Consider the following 20,894-nt stretch of genomic DNA (forward strand, 5'->3'; position numbering starts at 1 on the left):
GAAAATGCGAAATTGCGTAAATTTATAATGCTTAGCCTCCTTTTTTTTGCAATTTTAAGTTGGTAATGAGAATAAAATTTATTAAAATTGTCGTTTTTATATCTTAGAAAATTTATATTTTAACTTAAAAAAATTAGTAATGCAAAGTGTGATTTATAGATTAGACGGGTCCTTAAAATATTAACATCGTCGCGCACCGCTTTATTTTGTTTTGCTCGCAAAATAAAGACATCCATGAAAATTTATTAAAACATTTAGGGCTACCAGGGTTTGAAAAATTCATTTTTTTTAAATCGCAATATTTTTACTTTTGCCCGCTTTAACTCAGCGAGTTTAGGAATTTATATGAATAGGTTTCAACAATATGTCAAATCTATCAGATTTCAAGTCAAAATTTTGTAAACATTTCGCGATTAAAAAAAATTTGTTTAACCCTGACAGCGTTATCTAAGTTTTTTTTTTTTAATTTTAAATTTTTGTAGACACTTTTATTTTGTACGTACAACAAACTTAACAGGTGCCTCACACAAAATTTGGATATTGGTATTTTAAGCACCACCCTAATATAGATACTCATAATTTTTAATGTGACGTCTGTGCCACGTTGCAAGTAAACCGTCAAATTGACTGGTATGTAGTAGAAGCTAAATCGATTAAGGTGTTACATATTTCATTGGATTTGTTTCATAACAGTAATGGCAGAAAATAAAATGTATCTAAAACGGGACGGAACTGCTAGTTCACTTGGACTTCAGGCAAATCAGCCTCTCGTCGTTTCTACTGAAAACGTTGGAGAGGCCGATTGACCAGCACAAAAAGAGCGCGATTTCTCGGGATCGCCTATCAAGAGCTCAACATGCTTATTGTGAAGGAATGTCGGTAGAAGCCGCTCTACACACAATTGTGAGGTGGATAGAGGAAGCCATCACTCGAAAAGATTTTTCCATTGGAGCCTTACTCGATATCAAAGGGGACGCAATAGTTAAGTCGGTGGATAGGCTTGAGGTTGATGTCAGCCTCATTCGGCTCATCCAAAACCGACTGCGTGACAGAACAATCATGGCCATATGGGACTGCGCTTACTTACATCACACGGGGGTCGTCGTGGTGAGTGATCTACTAGAGGAGCTGGAGCAACACATTTATCGGGTAATTGCCTACGTAGCAAGGTAAATACCTGAACATGCTTTATGAACTGACCCAACGGTATCTTAACATACTAGGAAAATTCGAAAAATTTTCACCAAAATTTTCAACTTTTTAAATTTTGTAAAAACTTTGAATCATTACGCATATTTGAAATTTATTACGAAAATGCAAATATTAAAAAAAAAACAGTGTACGGAAACATATTCTGGCTAGTGTATGTTTAAATATTTTCTACATTTAAAAAGTTCAGTAAATGAGAAATCATATGGCTTTCGCAAAAAAAAACAACGTGAGCTAAAAAATTACTATTTTTCGATGAAATATTCGTCAGAGCATTAATTTATACAATCAATAATATTACACAGGATATTAGTGTACATTTCGCAATATTGAATTATTTAAATTTAATTATCATTTTGTACTGATATTATTATTTACATATCTTTAAATATAGTCAAAAGTGTAATTGATAAAAATTAATTTGTAGTTACAACAAAAATAGTCGCATTACGACGTCATACTTGTGAACCTGAGAAGGAGGTATTTAAGTATTGATTCTGAGCGGGATTAGACTTGCACTAAATAATTCAATGGAAGATGATTTACTTTGAGTACAAAATGACCAACTTGAAACTGCAACAAAGTACAAAGACCATCAAATATTGAAGTTTCACACGCCTCGCCCTTATTTAACGTTGATTAAAAGTGAGTAGAAGAAACCCTAAAACGCTTTACGTTCAATCCAAAAGCTTTATGCCATTGCAATAAAATTACAGGATAAAGGAGGAAGAAACTTTCAAAAAATTATGCTTGCAACACAATTTCCCAAAGTCTTTGCATTTGCATGCAACCGAACACAACCGGAGATGGGGCGCCAATAGCAGTTACATACATGTTGCCACAGCATCAGTTGAGGAGGAGCGCACCGCAACGGTGGTAGCAGCTCAAAAGCTGTGGCTTAAGTGAGGGAAATAGCAACTCTCAAACACAAAGTTAAACAATTTGGAGCAAACTTGTCCAACAACTTACTCAAGTGATGAATTTGTTTCGCCAGCACAAAAAAAAATGTATGTTGCCAGCATAAAAAAAGTTACCAAAAAGAGTTTTGCTGTCAGCACACTTTGTCAAGTCTTGCGCAAACGTTGAGGGGACTGCTGCCACTTCAGCTTGATGTTGCTGCCACTCTATAACATAAATGGCATGTCATTGTTGTTGCTACTGTTGCGATTCTTATTGCTGTTGCGGCGTTGGTGACAGCAACGATAGTAAAATTCATCTGAAAGTATGGCATGGCAGGATTGACAGGCCGAACATAAAGATAGCCAAAATGGTCGATTGTAGGTAGTGGTGTTGGTAAAACTTAAAGGTATGTATAATGAAGCTTATGTACTTATATACAGATATGATGGCATGAGTTTGTAAATGTACTGGAAAAGCGTATCTAGTAAAAAGATATAGTTATACTATATACTATCTTCTAACTGATCTAAAGTGAATGAGAAAAAAAACAATTTTTTAATCTCTTAATATGGAGAAACATTAGTAAGACTATTTGTGGGAAGAGTGACATGGCACTACGGAGTGAGAAGCAACTTTTTCCGCCACGTATTGATATGGGGAGGTTAAGTAAACTTTTCATCGAAACCGGAGCCATTTTTTTTGTCCTCGTTAGTTCCTCAAAGTGTCTGATTTAGGAAGCAGTAAATATTACGGAGGTTGGTTATCTATGCACTGGGAGATACATACACATATACATAAATAAATCTTTAGAGTTTACCGACTGAACCGCATACAAATGACATTTTCAGTTGTACCAGATTAGCCTACCCTATGAGTAAGATTGATGCAGCTAAACTCCAACCTAGTCGAACTTGTTACCAACAAGTACTCGCCTACTTAAACGATTTCTGAATTAATTAGGAGAGCAGAAGATATCTGGGCATTTTTGGTATACATATCAATAGCACGGCATTTCTAAGTTATATTGTTTGCCACTTATTTTTATTTATTTGTTTTTAAGAATTTTAAAATTCTCTCTTTGAAAACTTTGTAGAAAACTTAAATAAAAATTCACCCAAATTTAAAACTTTTTACTCAGCGGTGTTAGATTTACTTTATTTTTTGGGTATACAGGTTTACAGCTTATTTTATATGTATTATCGTTGACTCTTAGAAGTTTTTTTGGTTCCATATAAGGAATAAACATAGTTTGTTGGACAAAAATTTAATTGGTTACGAAAGTCTACAGTAAAAAAAATTCAAACACTTCATAGAAAAAAGTTTAAAATTTGGGTGAAAATTTATTGCATTTTTTTCTTTTAGTGGATTTGGTATTGAATGCTGATTGAAAATGTAAAAAAAAGTCTTCTAAATATCATTTGATGTTCTTGATCCAAGCATTAAACATGGGACCTATCGAAAGCTAAAACGCATCTCAACGTACCCGGTAATATCAACAATACCCTTTATATTGATCAAATCTTGCATGCAGTGGACAGCCATTTTAAGGCATACTGTGGACCCTGAGCAAAAACCCTATAATTTTACCAAATCTTCGGCTTCGACTTCTTTAGATTTGGCTTTGTTATCACCGACAAATTTCAAATTGTTTGCAACTTGCTTACAGATTTCATGTATGCATAAATAAATCATCTTATTTTAAACTTCAGAACTTTTAAAATTCGAACCCCGAAATCTGGTGTAAAAAGAAAAACGAATGACAAAATCATAATCATCGAGCAGCCGTGAGTTAACACCAACAGAGTTCGATTTACCGCCGGGTTATTCCGTTAATCGCTTGTTTGAATTACTGTCATGTAGAATTACTACGTACGTGTTGCCTAATTTTTTGACAAGTTCAGACATCATTAATATGTCGTCAAGCGTACGCAGGTAAAGTACATAGCTGTGCACAATGTGTACAATAGCATTATGCGTTTTCATGTATATTTTAATTCCAAATAATTCTTGCGTAAGACGGACAGGTGACCCTTTTTTATGCCATGCATTGACACACAACAGTAAAAGGTACTTAAGCACATCATAAAATAACTTTAAGGAGGAGAACAATAACGCTTAGGAAGTAAGAGTGGTTACTGTAAATTCCTGATTTTATTGCAAAAGTGAACTTGAAAATAGCAAATGCGAACTTTCACATAGGTACCTACTTCCCGCCAGCTGCCACATGCGAATGCGGGCGTTCAAGTTGGCGGAGAAAAGGAAAAGTAGGTTAGTCTGAAATACCTGAAATACACAATTTGTAAAAGTACATAAGTCGTTGAGAAGTGTAGTAATAAAACTGTTTCTGGTATTTTGTCCTACAACGCGCTTTGTTTGTTGCGAATTGTTGCCATTAACGTAATGAATGAAGCAACACTTAAAAGCTTTAAACAACTCTGTGCAGCTTTGAAACTTTTATAAATCTATTTTTAGAGAAATTACCAGCACTGCTTGCTTGCCCTTTGGATGTGATGTGATTTGAATGTCACTCTGTGCTCATGAACCGAGAAGGTTAACTGATTGTTGAATAATTATCACATAAAAGGTGTACACACTTGCACCAGCAGGTGGAGCTGTAAGCCGCTTTAACTCGATAATTATAACAAAACAATCCGAATCTATTAACATATACATATATTCAAGAAGAGTAAGTATGAGAAGGATTTGGTCCTTGGTGGGGAAAATGAATCGTCAGACCAAGGCCGTGCGTAGATTTCACTTACAAATATGTATCTACCCCAAGAAATACAACGCCTTATTTCAATATGTTACGTCGACCGACCGTATATGGGAGGAGCGAGTGAGAGATGCTGCAGCGTGATGTGAGAGCGGACATCTTGTTATGAGTATTCCCAATTCTAAGGGCTTTACCTATACGCAATTTGAAACAACTAGGGGCCTGTTGTTCAATGTCTGGTTATCACTACCTCCCAGTTAAACATCATTATCGACGTTTTCCAAATCATGTATATAATATGTGATCGATCATCGGATCAACGCTGCCGTCTGTTTAAGCTCTAACCGGAGCTTTTACCTCCGATTTGTCTTGACCAGACATTGAACAACAGGCCTGGCCAAGGCGAGCCAATCACAAACAAAGTGCACTGAGTTCTCGTCGTATTTAAGTCAGAGTGGACGTTCGATATCCAGGGTGATGTCTGCTCAATTCATGGTATTAAAAATCCCCCGAGCCGACAATATACCGGCTGAGATTTTCCAAGCCAGCGGCAAAGAGATAGTCGGACGCATGTACCAGCTATGAAGCAGAATGTGGTCTGATGAACACATGCCCGAAAATTGGAAGCACAATGTACTTTGTCAAACCACAAGAAGGAAGATCCCCTCATTTGCGTCAACTATCGCGGAAAAAATCTTCATAATAGAAAAGACGAAGCCCTTTAAGAACCAACTACTGGACCTTACCAGTGTGGCTTCAAAGCTGGTAAATCTACCATTGACCAAATCATCTCAAACCCAAGGAAAATACACTAGATATGTAAATTGAAACACACCATTTTTTTGTGGATTTTAAAGCCGGTTTTCAGAGCACGATGAGAAGCTGCCTGTGCGACGCAATGTCTTAATTGGGCATCCCCGCAAAACTATGGCTACGTAGATTACCGTTGCGCACAACTTTCAGCTCCATACAAATAGGGAATGACCTCTCTTCGTCGTTTGAGACCAAACGAAGTTTTAGGCAAGATGATTCACTATCGTGCGTCTTTTTCCAATCTGATGCTGAAGAGACTCATAAGAGCTATCAATCTGAATCACAGCGGCACCACAGACAGCAAAATAACTACGGATTAGAGATGGGCGCGGGATATCGCCCATCGGGTTCGGGACTTAAAAATTGAATTACAGGTTGGGCGGGATCGGGATTAAATATTTGGTCCCGTACCCATCTCTACTACGGGTCATGCGTATGTGGGTGATATTGACATCGTTGGCCTGAAACCCAGAGATGTCAGCGCAGCAATTTCTAGCTTGGAAAAAGAAGCGAAAGAGGTTGGTCTAGCGGTAAACCGGGAGAAGATAAAGTGTATCCTTGCACCGCAAAAGAGTTCTCGAGTTTTGGGATACACTTCACTGTTGGCAGTTATAGAGGATCGAGCATAAGCACCACCACTTGGAGATAAAGCGAAGAATTGGATTGAATTCAAAATCTCTCATCACACCCGTCCTTAGTTATAATGCAGAAATACGGACGATGTCTAACAAAGATGAGAAGGCTTTTGGGGCTTTCAAGAGAACCATTCTATGCAAGATACGGCGATGAGTATTGAAGAAGATGGAATGACGAACTGTACGAACTTTTTAACGACATGGACATAGTTAAGTGCATAAAAGTGTAACGAGCCTGGAACACGAGGCTCCGATGACAAGATTCTTCGACTTGGCATCCATGGGTGGACAACGAAAGGAAGGGCGCTCACGAACACAATGGAAGGACCAAGAGCACTTGGGATGAACAACTGGCAAAAGTCCGCAAAAGAGAGATGCAATTGGCGCAGTTTTATGCTATCATCCTAAACCTTCAAACGGCTGTAATGCCAAATAATAAGCAGAATATCCAAAAGATACTCAGATGAGCATAAAAGTGTCTGTCTACTATCTTTTTCTGAGAAGTGAATTTTTAAATGGCAGCTGCGTACCATTTTTGTGATGACACTTCTATAAATTCTACACCTTAGTGAAAACCCCAAGGAATAATGTATCTATCTACATGCACATCTAATACGAAATGAAAACTTCGGTTCAGATTTCTGTCTCTGTTTCACGATACTTGAATTTTGTAATTTTTTAGGGCATATTTGCTTGCTTGGGCCAAATTATGACACGAGAGGAAGACAAAATAATTTTAGCAACGCAATTATCAAACAACCACCAAGATTGTGAAAAGATGACGAAATTTCGGCGACACAAAATCGCTCGAAGGCATCACAAATCTACACGCAAAGTAATTTGAAACGTGGGAAAAACAAGGATGAAAAAATATGCGGTGAGTAAGGTAGAATTAAGTTAATAAGCATCAGACAAAATACGTTTGCGTCAGCAGTGAGGTCAAATGGTACGAAGAAATGAATACACAAATTTAAAAAAATTCAAAAGAAATCACAACATAACTCAAGGCGTATAATGCGAGCACTTTACACAAATGTAAAAAATGTACAAAAGGCCCAATCACACTGAAAGGCTTCGAGCGTCGCGCAGTGGGACGCGCAAACAAACCACTCTATTCACTTTGGTCAAACACTATCCTCCACCTAAAGCTGCAAGCTGTGCCAGAACTGCGTGAAGAAGAAGACGAGAAAAAAGGACAATAGTCAACCGAAGCGCCTTATGCGGCTGCTTAAAACAATTTGGCAACTGCCAGCGTAAGCACAAAAGCGGGGCGAAGAGCAACTAAAGCAGCACTAAGCTGCAAATTGTGCGCTTTGCTAGCACACAGTGACTATTTGTGTTGGTGTCACTGTAGACACTTTCGACGTTGTATTCAGCGTAGGGCAGCCTCGTGATCACGTCTGCAACAGTGGGAAATGGTGTACCGTAAATAGCCAAGAGCACAAACGCGGCGGTGAAAATCAAAGGTTAGGACAGTGCCTTTGTTGGCACTAGCACTCTTCGCGTGTTGGCGATGTGTCGTGCAGCCGTTGGGCAATACAAAATAAAAAAAAACGTCAGCCTTTAAATAACAAAGCAAAACAGTTGTTCTGAATAGCGCCGCTCAATTGTAACTCAAATGAATTATGATAGGACTTGTGGGAGTTGTTCAAATAACGAGAGAGAGAGAGAGAAGAAAAGGCGCTTAAGTGCTGTCATAATACTAACTGAATATTTATATGTAAGTGTTATTGTGTGTATTTGTGTAAGCAAGTTAATACATAATATGTACGTCAAGTATATCATGGAATCAGCATAACTAAAGTAAACTGTTTGATAAATGTACGACAATATCTCTTTAGTTTTGGAAAGTTTTCAATATACTAGCAGGATATAAATCATAACAGCCACGCTGCCGCAAAGCCTAAAAAATGAGGTGACCACATTTTCGAAGTGTTTCAAGCAGGAGATGGAGTGAAAATGTAAAAATATGTACTCAAGAAAATATAAGTAGTTGGAATTTATTTGCTTATAAAATACTGGGGCACTGCACAGTGGCCTAAAAGTGGTAGAAAATCTTCCTGGATATATACAAGTAAATAGTTGCTTATATTCTAGTGATGTATAAATACTACTGGTTAGTGAGTATGGAACGTTGCTGAGCAGGTTCAGTCCGGCAGTAATGATTTATGAGCATCAGGCTTATCTGAATTTTTTTAAACGGATAGAGCTTATTTTGTTCCAACGAGTAAACGGGTAAAGTCCACTACAGTAATCCCGACTCCACGGTAAGTCTAACTGAAGCTGGAGGTGGACACATACCTAGCGTTCCTAATCACGCTGCCATCGAAGTGCGCTCTTTCATCCTGGAGTTAGAGTGATTTGTGAAAGGAAGCAACAGTTCGACCTTGCAGTAATATAAATAGAGCAAAGTCCGAGTTGTTGCAGCCTTAAGACTAAGAGAGCAAGCTCTTGGACTTTTGGTACGTCCGGCTACTGGAAAATCTTTGGGACGATGACATTCATACCGAAACCCGCAATAACAAAAACTACAAAATGGCTATACCAACTCGACAGGACGCTTATGAACCAAAAAAAAAACGCAATCACTTTTGGGTCTTTCAATGTAAGCAAACCAGGGACCGAACATAGCAGTTATTGATGAAAACTGTCATTGAAAAATTCAATATTAAGGAAACGTTCTACAACTAAGTGATACATACCAATCGATTTATTTTTTCACCGAGAATCAAATTTGAAAATAAATTTTTATTTGGAATTTTTATGCAAAATTAAAAAATAAACAATTATTTTTTATTTTTATTTTATAAATCCAAAATAATAATTATTTTTCATTTTTATCTAAATATCTGCAAATAACCGTTATTTTCAATTTTTATATTATACGTCTTAGATAACAGTTATCGAAGACTTAGATTTATAAAAGTCATCAATAAAAATCAGTCAGTGACTTTTACTTTCAAAAGTCATCAATATAAAACAGTCATCGACTTTTTTTTAAGTAATACGTATAAAAGTCATGTATAATTTTTCGCAGTCCAGAAGATGTTGGAGAACAAAAGTTTACTACGACTTATACAAATGACTTTTATAAGTATTATGCTTAGTGACTGCTTTATGTTGATGACTTTTAAAAGTAAAAGTCACGGACTTATTTTTATTTAGTCTCTCACTGAATGCCGCCGATCTCTAAGCAAAATGTCCCAGCATGATGGAATGCAACCCATATGGGTGCCTGGACACCGAGATATTGAGGGCAACTGCAAAGCTGACGAACTGGCGAGGAATGGTACGACCACCCCCATCCTATATGTAAGGAACAGCACCATATAAACCGCAACCGAACACTGGAGAAACCTTTGCTTAGGTGGAACGGCTAGGCCTACATGGCCTTCCTACGATAAAAAATGCACGTCTGCACTCTTAGTGTTAAAACGTACCGAGGTATCTACTCTCACAAGAATTCTTGCGGTCTAATAGGCATACATGCCTCGAGATTGGGAGTGAACGCGCCAGACTATTGTCGCAGCTGCAGATACGAAGAATAGGAAGAGAGTGTACAGCACCTTGTAAGCGAGTGCCCGGCACTCAGCAGAAGACGGCTACAGACGCTCGGAAAGCCCACTCTACAAGACCTCGCAGAGGTATCGAAAATCAACATTAGAGCACTATCGAAATTCATCAGGTCAACGAATTGGTTTGATCCCGAGTTAGCGCTGCAACATCATAGGGGAACAAAAAGATTGCATATGGTATCACAATGGGCCTTTCCTGGCCTAAGTGTAAGGGGGAGTCACCCTCTCTAGCCATCTCAATCTAACCTAACCTAAAGCTAAATGCTATACGTTCATTTGCTTGTCGTAAGTTTCCGAAAAATTGGCGAAAGTCAACCACCGAAGAAAGATTGTTTTTCACCACAAGAATGCGAGCTCACACACAGTAACTCACAGAATAATCGTCTTGAGCGCTAACAGCGCGGGATTGATGGGCTATCCCAGCCGATTTCAAATCTCTATTTTGCATCCAATTACTTATGTATTTATTTACTCAAAATCTTCGAAACCTATCAACTCAAGAGGGGCAAACTAGTTAAAAAAAATGGGCTGAAACGAATAAAAAACTGTACTGATTATGTTGATCACCAAGTTAGGAATGGAGATATACTTACATTCTCTTGGGAAACTCGTTGAAAACTTTCTATACCAAGGGCTGCAAGACAAATACTAGGAATGGAGCTGGATGGCTTCTGGAGGAAAGTTTCCTACGATTTCCTGCTGGAGGTTTAATGACAATGGTTTTTTGGAAGTCTTTGCAATATTTAAAGCGGAAACCTGCATAATTGACGAAAGCTGGCGCGGACAACAAATCATGGTCTGCAGTGACATCCCAGCTACTCTAAACAACACAAAGTATTTTCTAAAAACACCGGACGGGTACGTGGCGAAATACCATCGCAGACAGAGAAGGAATGAGCTATGAGACCGAGAAGGTCTGTTTATGATACACAGCTCATGGGGACAACATTTTGTTTGGAGGATAGATGTCAGATTGAGATGGTAAAATACCTCCCACCTATTTTCTTTATCTTTTTTTCTAAGCCTTAAGTATAATTATGCCAGAGTGTTTGGCAAATCATGTGGACTTTCTCTTTGTTGGGCGCAAGAGATTTGAAAAAATTTGAATTGAAAAGTTAATACTCAGTTTCTTGATCAACAGCTGAGCTAAGTTAAGAAGCCTAAGGAGATTTGGAACATTACTAAGGTGATGTTACCTTAGGTAATTAATTGGTTTGTTTAAAAATTTGTTTCGCGTACAAGGTCTATGCAAATACAGGCAAGTTCAGTAGGAGAAATGACAAAACTAAATAATGTAGAGCAGCTAGTATAATTACATTGATTGATGTGCAACACGATGCTCCGTTGTCACCCGTTTTCCCTCGGCGCGTGGTACAAATGAGTAAATAAATGAAAATAAGTACAGAAATTGATGGGGATAAGTGTGCATTACATTGGCATTAACTAGTTAAGTAACAAGAAAATCGTTCCCCACTGCTACAAAGATAAACACAAAAATGAGCAAGTAAACAAAAATTAATTTATCTAATTTATTAGGCTTTGGGAATTGAAAAGCAACTAGAGTAGAAAGCAAACAGTAGGCGGTCGGCATTCTACGGCGTGGAAAGGTATTTTGATGAAAACGAAAGAAAGTATTTAGAATACATACAAACGCAAACTGTGCCAGTCTATCACTCGGCATTGAGAGGTGCTGGCAACGGAAGTGACAGGCGGCACACAATCGTTGAGCCACGAAAAAAACGCGCAGTGTCACGGTTTTAAAAAAGGCACGCGCGTCGGAATGTTACATACATACATAAGTATGTAAATATACAGGGTGATTCAATCAGCTAGCAGATTTTCTTTTGTAAATAAAATTCTACAAAATTTGTAGAAACTATATTTTTTTGCATCACGTTTTTTTTTTAGCCTATGGCATTTATGAATGCAAGACAATATGCGTTAAATGCGCACCACGACTCCTCTGGCAGGGACAAGATGCGAATATCAAAATTTTCCCAAAAACGTTTAAGAGATTTTACCGCCCAAAACAGTGTTAGATAGCCGAAACAATAGCCATTGGTCGGGTAAAAACCGAGTCATTCCGGTACGTTGAACCGGCTAACGTGGGAATAGGTTGAGTGGTTCATAAAAAAACCATTGCACCCGAGAGCGTACTAACAGGCCATAAAAGACATTTACAGAGCGACTGTCTCAACTTACACCCACTCTCGACCTGTAATTTCCGTTTTAAGAAGACAACCAGCCGATGTGGACGAGACAGAACTTCGTTTGCTTCGGCAGACCGACCCGCATCACCCTAGCGCAAATCCGCGCTCTGGATATTGCAGTAGGTGAAATTTGAAATTTGAGTAAAATAAAATCAGCTGTGCCCAACGTATGTTCGGCATGCGCACAGTTACCCCATGACTCGATACACCTTCTCTCCCTCTGGTCCAACCCAGTCGGACTGGCATACTTCAAGGGCCTCCTATTGGTTCAGCTTGCCGACAATGACTAAGAGGCAAGCCGATCTAGGCACGGCTAATTAAGTTCATATGCATATAACGCGTAACCAAGTTTCTTCGAACTTCTGCACCAAATAGCTAATTATGTTGAACGAAAAAATTATGAAACGAAAATTTTCATGAGACGTTTAGATCACTTTTACGCGTTGTTCAACAAAATATCGCACCATGACTATGTTTCTCAAAGCCTGTAGTACCAATTATCTGTAAAAGAAATTGCTTATCCCAAAAATTTGCTGTCAGAGATCTGCAACACACTTGAACCACCCTATACATAAGCGGCGACGGATGAAAGCAGCTGTAGTGAACTCGGACAATAGTGGAGCATTTTTTTAGACTTTAAAGTAAATGGAAATCTGTGTCGTGGCAGTGTTCACACCTCCAATTTTACTAAAATTCGTGTTGTTATTAGTTGGCTGGTGAGCAAGTTAGGTGGCCGCTATCAGCTTGCTTTGTCCCCACTTATTTATTATGTACACACACTCACCATTCGCCATTTGCCAGGTAAGTCGCTACACAAACGTTGACCGGCCAGCAATAAATTTTCGAGAATACACCGTGTCGACAAACCAGCGCGGCGCTAGACAGTTGCAAAAACAATTTATAGATATTTAACAAAAAGATTAAGGTAAGTCGATGTATTGGGATTTCTTTTCGCTTTATAAGGTCGCTTTGAATTCCTCCACTTAGTCATCCGCAATGCCTTTGCATCCTACTGCACACATACCGACATTCATGTTTGTTTTTGTTTATTTTTGTAGGTTTTGCTGGTGTTAGAAAGCTGATAAGCTCGCTTTTGTTGGCATAAGCGCACCAAGTCGGCGCGTACTTGGCCTTCATTTGCTTTGATCGCTCAAGCGTAGGAATGTAATAGTCCGCTATTTTAGTCAGCATCTGACGTGTATTGCATTAAATTTTATAGTTTCTTCATTTCCAGCTGCGCATTGAAAGAATTGAAAGCAAATGTAAAATCATCTAAAAATTTTCCGTAGCCTACCTATGCATGTATGCATGTATGCATGTATGTATGTTCTACTGTGCTGCTAACTTCAAAGGCTACCAAATATTCCGTGCTCTCTAATTTTCAGCTTGAAAAGAACGAATGAATAAAGTAAGAAAAAAGAAAGAAAAATAAATTGGTTTTACGTTGCCAATTTAAAAATAAACTTCCATTTGGGATTTGCTTGTTTTTTTAGTCGCCAGAAGAAGGCACGGATAATGTGCGATTTGATAAAATGAATTTTTTTATTTTATCTCTGGTTGAAAGTAGACAAATAATTTTGGAAGACTGCTTCTAATTTGGCAAACATTCTGAATAAATGTTGGCAAAAAAAATAATATTTGTATTCAACTATCTGCATGGTATACACACACACACACATCGCATTACATTTTTAACAGTTTGTTTCTTTAATGTTTATTCAACTTTTAATACAGTCTAGTTAATTGTATAATAGCTAAAAATCCACAATTCAATTCAAACATTGTAGAAATATTCAAAAAAATTGCAAAACAACAACAAACTTTTTAATCCACTAATTTCTAATATAATAAAGTGGCAGTCTCAGGAGAATTCTAATTGTTTTTAGCAATTTTTTCTGTCTTAAAAAAAAAAATTTGTCGAACATAGTAACTACGTATAGAAGAAAATGCATTAGACCATTTTCAAACACAAAAAATTGCCATATATCAACAGTAATTTATAAACACTTCAAACTAGCAAATTGTCGTTGGCCCACTTTGCTGAATTTTTCTATTTTTTGTACCAAGTTCAAAATTTTGGATTTATATGGCTTTTCTTAGACCGTATCATTTTGTCGCGGGTGTACAGCAGGTACACATAGTACCGGAAGTTGCCTAATTTTATTGAAAAACTGTTTAAAAAATAACTAATATTCGTACCCTCAGAAAAAAGCATTTCCTTAAAACAACAACAGTATCCTTATTTTAGAGTTGCTGTTTTTTCCATAATATTACGACAAATTTACTCAATTTGAGAAGCTTTTCATTCCTCATTAATTTGAGGAAGTAAATTTACTCAACATAGGTAATAAGTTCCTCAATATAAGTAATAATTTTTTTTTAAACAATTTTGAATTTTGTCAGTGCTGTTAAGACAAAGTTAATTGCTTTCCTGGCAAATGTCAGCTGCGGCGTCGCGAGAAGACTACTGCTTCTGGTTCTGAGACCGCAGGCTCGAGTCCGGTTGCAGGTAGGTAAGTCAATTATTGCAATTTAAATATAAATTACAAATTGTAAAACTAATTTCAGATATGGAAAAACTTAAATACTTAAATAACACAAAAAATAAATTAGATAATTTTTTTAAATACAATTTAAAAAATTACAATTAAAAAAGTATATAAAATAAAAAAAAAATATCTAAAATAAAATTTCCTGCTCTGAGACTCGAACCTTGCACCTCTCGACTGTCACTCCAGAGCTTTGCTCTGTTGGCCATTGCCACTGTTTGAGCGGCATGAGCAAAATGACATACTTATTCCTTTCACCGGGGGATGAAATGGCAAGAAAAACTAAGGAATTTTTGTTTGAAAATTTGGTGAAAATTTGTGGAATTTTTACAACTTTTGTTCAAAGTTTGAAAAGCGGATTTATATAATGTTTGTTGTATAACTACCTAGGCTTTTATAAAAAAGTATTAAACATAAAATAAAAAAAAAGAAATATAGCCAAAATTCTTGATGAAAGTACGACGAGTCTATTTACTCTGCCGCCAGTGTACATATAAATAATTTTATACGAAATTTACAGTACTCACCTGTCGGACTCGGCGTCAGCGACATCATGTCGAAATGTATGTTGCGAGGCTCAAATGAATAGTCCTTCAGGAATGTCAGCTTGGCACCGCGTGTCTTTGCCAGCCCCTGTACGGCGGTGTTAATGGCGCGTAAATATTCACGTTTGCCAAAGTTTGTGTGCGGTGCAATTAGGCCAATATTTAATTGCTCCTTATTAGCGGATAAAGTTTTAGTGTTACCATTTGTGAGACGTAATGCTGACGCGCATGGGCATGAATACATTAAAATCGAGGCCAACACAATGACGGCAATGCCGAAATGGAAATTTAAGCGAGAAGACAATGTACGCCATATCAGAGTTGGCCAAGATGCCGTTGTGGCGGCTGGTAGTAGCTGGAGTGGGCGGTGGCTTGACGCGAATCGAGGTGGCGGGGACAGCGAAAGTGGCTGGCACTGAAGTTGCTGGTGTTGATGTGCAAAGCAATGATTTTGAACACTTTTCAGTTGGTTTTGCTGCTGCTGCTGCTGCTGGTGGTGTAGCTGCTCTTCCACTTCAACTACATCTATGCTGCGTATTCGCTGCGAAGCTATTTGAATAGTCGTTGTTTTAAAAATCGGCGGCATGTACGGTGGCATTTTAAGCGTCAGCTGGCCTGGGGCGAGGCATTGTTGGTGGTGGTGGTGTTGGTTGTGATGCTGCTGGTTGAAGGTGGGTACTAAATTGCTGCCAAAGCTGCTGCTGCGCCTGCTGTTGGTGTTGGCAATGCCATTGCAGCTGTTGCTGTTGAAGCATATTAATGGCGCTGCCAGTTGTGCGTTGTTACTGTTACTGTTATGTTCTTGAGTTTTTGTTGCTGTTGTTGCTATGCATATTCTCGCCATGGTTTTTGTTTTCACGCGGCGCCTGGCCAATGCTATGCTGCCCGTTGGCGTTTGGCTGCTTTTAACATTTTTTCGCCGTCGTCGCTTGTTTGCTTTTTGACTAAAAATTAATCCCTTCATTTTGCGGATCGTATGACTACTTCCGCTGGCGCGCTGTCAATCAGCGCCCGCGCCCGCTTCCGCTACTCTTTTTTTTAGTGCTTCAATCCTTTCAATGCCGCCTGTTTGTGCAGATTGAGTGTGATTGGGGTGGCCGCAATATGCTGCTTGCCTGCCTGATGCGTTCACTTTTCCAATGATTTTTGGTTTTTTGTTGTTTGTGTTATTTTTATGGTTTATTTGGAATTTCGCTTGCTTTCGTGCCACTCACTGCACACCCATACATAGCATACATATCTGTGTATCCAGCATCTGCTTATCGCCTTACTTTGACATATTCCTCTTTGGTGTCACTTTGTTGTTTTTTAGTCTTTTATCTTTGCTTCCTGGCCTTAATAGCTTGTTTTTTGCAATTCGCCCTCACTTGCCACATTACGCTTCAGCTTCTCTAAGTTTTGTATTTTTTAAATATTTTCCTTTTTCTAATGGATGGATTGGGTTAATCTAAGCAAATTATCCGCATATCTTCGCTTTGAGCACCTTTGCTTTGAAAATTTCCTAATTTGTTTACTTTTTTGGGTTTAACTTTTTTATCGCCTCTCTAACTGTTCCACTTTCTAGTCAGCGCTTTAATTTGTTTACTCGCTTAGATTCTTTATACCTCCCGAAATGCGATCACTACATTTTGCTTCCCCGGCTTTGTCCAACGCCTTAGCCATCACACTTCCTTCCGCTTTCTTTCCATCACCTCCTCGAATTCTAAGTTTTAAGCGCTTCGGCTGCTGCAGCCGTTGCTAGTGGATTCTATGCCTCCTCCATTGACGTTGCTGGCTGCTTTTACTGCCTCTACCATCGCATAATCCGAGTATACTATTACATTTACTCTCCTCCAACTTTTCTACTCTGCGAGGCACTTCCGTTGTTTTTGCTTTATCTCTGCGGTTGCTCTGAGTTGCGAGCTAGCTCGTCGGTTTCTGGTTCACTCGTTTGTTGGTGTCTTTGTTATTATTTTTCCTTTATTTAATGGTGGGTTCTAGTTGCTGTTTTAATGTTCTTTATTATTGTTGTCATCGCTGCTATCATTGAGCTTGATTTTGTAATAACTCTGGGGTAATACTTATGCGTACGTACATACATACATAGGCATACAAGTATGTGAGAGTATTAACTTCGCTGTTTTTCGCATTTTGGGTGGGGCTGCAAAGAAACAAAAACAAATAAGATGATGTCAATGACAAAAGTGATAATACATAATAATTGCAGATGTATGTATGTATGAAGTTATGTGCTTGCACGATTCGTATCTACTTTTCCATATGTACATATGTATGTATTTATCTGTATCCATGTTTTGTTTTCGTTTTTTTTTTTTTCTTTCGGGCAGGAAACGCAGTACGAATCTGTACGGAAACGGATGCTGCAATGTGTCGCACTGGATAATGAAACTGAAAATTATCTCTTTAATGATTATGACTAGTGCATGTTGTGTTGAGTGGGATTAGCTGGTGTTTGAGTGAAGTTCACAATCGCTCAAATCCTGTCAGAAACAGAACTTCCGTTTTAAATTATGTATTTCAATTTTCCGCTTTTTAAATTCTTTAACTAGATGTGTACGTGAAATACATTCCCTCTAGGAAATGGAACTAGGTTGTAGCTAACTTTAACTAGATCCCTGCTGAAGTTCGGCAAAAAAACAAAACCGAAATTGTCTTCGAATGGAAATACTCCCTTTGCAAGAGTTTAATAATTACTGGCAGGCTTTAATTTACTGACGTTAGTGTGGTACGTTAGGGTGGTAAGAACTGAGATCTGGCGAGTAGACAACAAAAAAAGTGTATCCCCGAGACAAGAAGAGCGATATATCACACTTTAAATCCGACTGTAAATACCGCAGATAGGACGAAAAATGTAAAACCCAATCTTACGTACGGCAAAAAAAAATAAAAAATTTAATTACCTTGAAAATATGTACACTCAGGGTGTGCGGCGAATCTTTTTTGCTGCTGTAAATCGCATGGTATATACGGATTCTACAGATAATTCTAAGCAAACGTGTGGAAGAAACCATGCCTGCGCATTTTCAAATGAAAATATTATCTTTTGACGAAATTAATTTTCTTTTGATTCCTTATCGGTTTTATGCACAATTTATTCACATTTCCTTACAAACTTTCTATAAAAAAAATTTCTATATTTTTGTTTCTGGCATTTGTTTTATTTGTTTACTTATCCATTAGTATTTTTCGCAAATACATATATTCATACTTTCCGATTTTCCCGTTTAAAATTCTGTTTGCTGTCAATGCGAGATAGTTTTGCTCTACAAAAAGGTGTTGCAAAAATTTACCAAAAATCAACGGCAAGTCCTAGGTACTTGCACTTCATTTTACTAAAATTGAATGGACCACAAAGCTGTACACTCAAAATCTATGAAATCCAACCAAAAATTTTGAAATTTCCTAAGTTTTCTTTTAATATTGCACAAAGTTTGAAATTTGGATTTATATGGTTTTTGTTAAAGAATAAACTAAATATATCTTTATAAAAAAAATAACTAAAATTAAATAACAAAAAAATGAAATGTGAAAACTTGTCAATATGCGGTGCGCTTTTGGGTGTATTTTTGCATGGTAAATATCGAGCCCTAACCGCCAAAATAACGTAAGCGACATTTTTTTCGAAATTTTCTTTTTGATGCAGAAATATTCCTAAAGCATCTAGATGCATTTCTGCATCAAAATGAAAATTTTGAAAAAAATGTCGCTTACGTTATTTTGGCGGTTAGGGCTCGATATGGTAAAGCAATTAAAAATGTTATAATCTAAAATATAGGAATTTTGTATCACCTAGTTGTATCAAAAGATGAACACTTTGTAAAACTGACATAGAATGAAAAAAATAAAATTTGATAAAGAAGGTAAATTTTTCATTTAAAAATGCGCAGGCTAGAAAATAATTCCCGACTTATATGTAGTTTCTTCTACATTTTCTCTTAGAATTATCTATAGCAACCGAAAATACCATGCGATTTGTCGAAAAACTTTTGCCCGAACAATTTGACCCACCCTAATAAGCATGTATAAAGCGACACGCGACATATTATCTTCCTAGGATTTATCTTTACAAAAATGCATGCATAACTTTGTGCTATAACCAAAAATTCCCATTGGGGTTGTACAGGAAAGCAGATATTTATGTACATATGTATTACAACGACCATACAGACTGCAGCTGGAGTGTGATTTTGCTAAAACTGCAATAAAATGAGTTCATTTGTCATTAGAAAGTTTCGAGTGCAACACAAAATGACACATCGATTTTCGTTGATTAATTTGCTGCTGAAAGGACAGCCCACCCAGCGGTGTTGTATGTCTGTTGGGTGAGAATTATTTGAACATGATTAACTTGTTTGCTGTAATTTTTATTTGTATGGATGGTAAATCGATTTCTTTAATAACCTTGTGGTTGTATGTTCTCAATAATTAAGAAATGTTTTGAAATAAAGTACTAATTTTCAGACGTGACAGCTCTCCGGAATTTCATTTGCTTATTTCCAATAATTTTCATTTAAATATGGGTCGATCTATATCAGATAACACATAAATAAAAGTTTCAGAGCTTATTCGAATTTCAAAAAAATTCATCAAACTTAAAAAAGTTTTCAATAAAATTTCAAACCTTTTAATCAGAATCTTTATAAAATTTTCGGGTATGCTGTTTGGTAGAACATTCAATTTTAGTATGATAAAGTGTAAGCTTCAAGTCGATAATAATTACCGTTGTTGACTTTTTAGAATTTTTATTTTGTGGTGGGTGTTGTGCATTTTCTTCCTTAAAACGCATGAATAAAACTTACTTTTACTTTTTTAAACATTATGATTAAAAAGATTGAAATTTTGATGACAACTTTTTTAAGTTTGATTACTTTTTTTTTGAAATTTGTGTAAACTTTGACACTAAATAAAGATAAGTTGCCAACAGCATCATTTTGAATTTTGCTGCTATTATTTTGCATGACACTGTACATATTTTATATAAGCAAATTTTACTAAAAACCAATTTTTTTCTAAAAAGTCATTGTAAATATCAATTAAGAGTAGAGTAGTTTTAAAGATTTATTTAAACGCCTGAAAATCCATATAAAAAATAAAGGCGATATTTAAGAGAAAATTTAATTACTTTAAAAATTACTTTAAAATTTAGCGGACTTTGTTCTGAGTGTGTATGTGTTTACTACACTATTTATTTAAGGTCTCTGCTGACAAACTTTGTTTAACAATTTTATGATTTTTTGCTTTTGCATCTTCCTGTTGTCATACGAATGGTTTCCGGGGGTTTTTTTTTTGGTTTGTTATTAGTATTTCTACAACTCTGGTGAGTTTTACTAACTACCGTTCACAGTAACTGCTGTTTGCGTTTCTGTTATTCTAGTTTTAATACATCTTGTTGCAAGCTTTTCTTCTACCCTCTCCCACCCGTTGGTTCTGTTAATTCAACTACACCGTTCTACATACATACATCCTTTTCCTGGTACGCCTTGTTGTATGTACTGGCAAAGCTGAAATAACAATAACAATATGACTGATGGTAATATGACAACACTAGCAGCGGCAGCGACAACGCGCACGATGACAACCAAGAAAATGGCGATGACACTGCAACTCAAAACAGAAGAAGTGCTGAAACAAACAACATAGTAGAACAACAACAACATGATGTTGCCTCAGGCTGACGCCAGAAACATTTCCACTTTAAGCATCGTACGAGTACTACTTTTGCAACTGCGTTCCGCTGCTGCT

At 37.1% G+C, this 20,894-nt stretch overlaps 1 protein-coding gene across 3 annotated transcripts in view; it reads right to left on the bottom strand.

The window, feature by feature from the left end:
• LOC118733403 (glutamate receptor ionotropic, NMDA 2B) overlaps positions 1-17,267 on the bottom strand; it is a 155,341-nt gene extending 138,074 nt beyond the window's left edge. Inside the window, exon 1 of one of the 3 annotated variants that reach the window (XR_004992247.1) lies at positions 15,135-16,884. Coding sequence is in view for 2 of the 3 variants with exons in the window: in XM_036462776.1 (XP_036318669.1) it covers positions 15,135-16,116 (982 nt within the window). In the remaining variant the exon portion in view is untranslated. Of the gene's footprint in view, positions 1-15,134 lie in introns of all 3 variants that reach the window. The other 2 variants (XM_036462776.1, XM_036462775.1) reach the window with 2 other exon arrangements.
• Positions 17,268-20,894: the final 3,627 nt, after the last annotated feature.

This window comes from Rhagoletis pomonella, unplaced genomic scaffold, assembly GCF_013731165.1.
Source record: "Rhagoletis pomonella isolate Grant_MI unplaced genomic scaffold, Rhpom_1.0 Rhpom_scaffold_00002, whole genome shotgun sequence".
Taxonomy (NCBI): Eukaryota; Metazoa; Arthropoda; class Insecta; order Diptera; family Tephritidae; genus Rhagoletis; species Rhagoletis pomonella.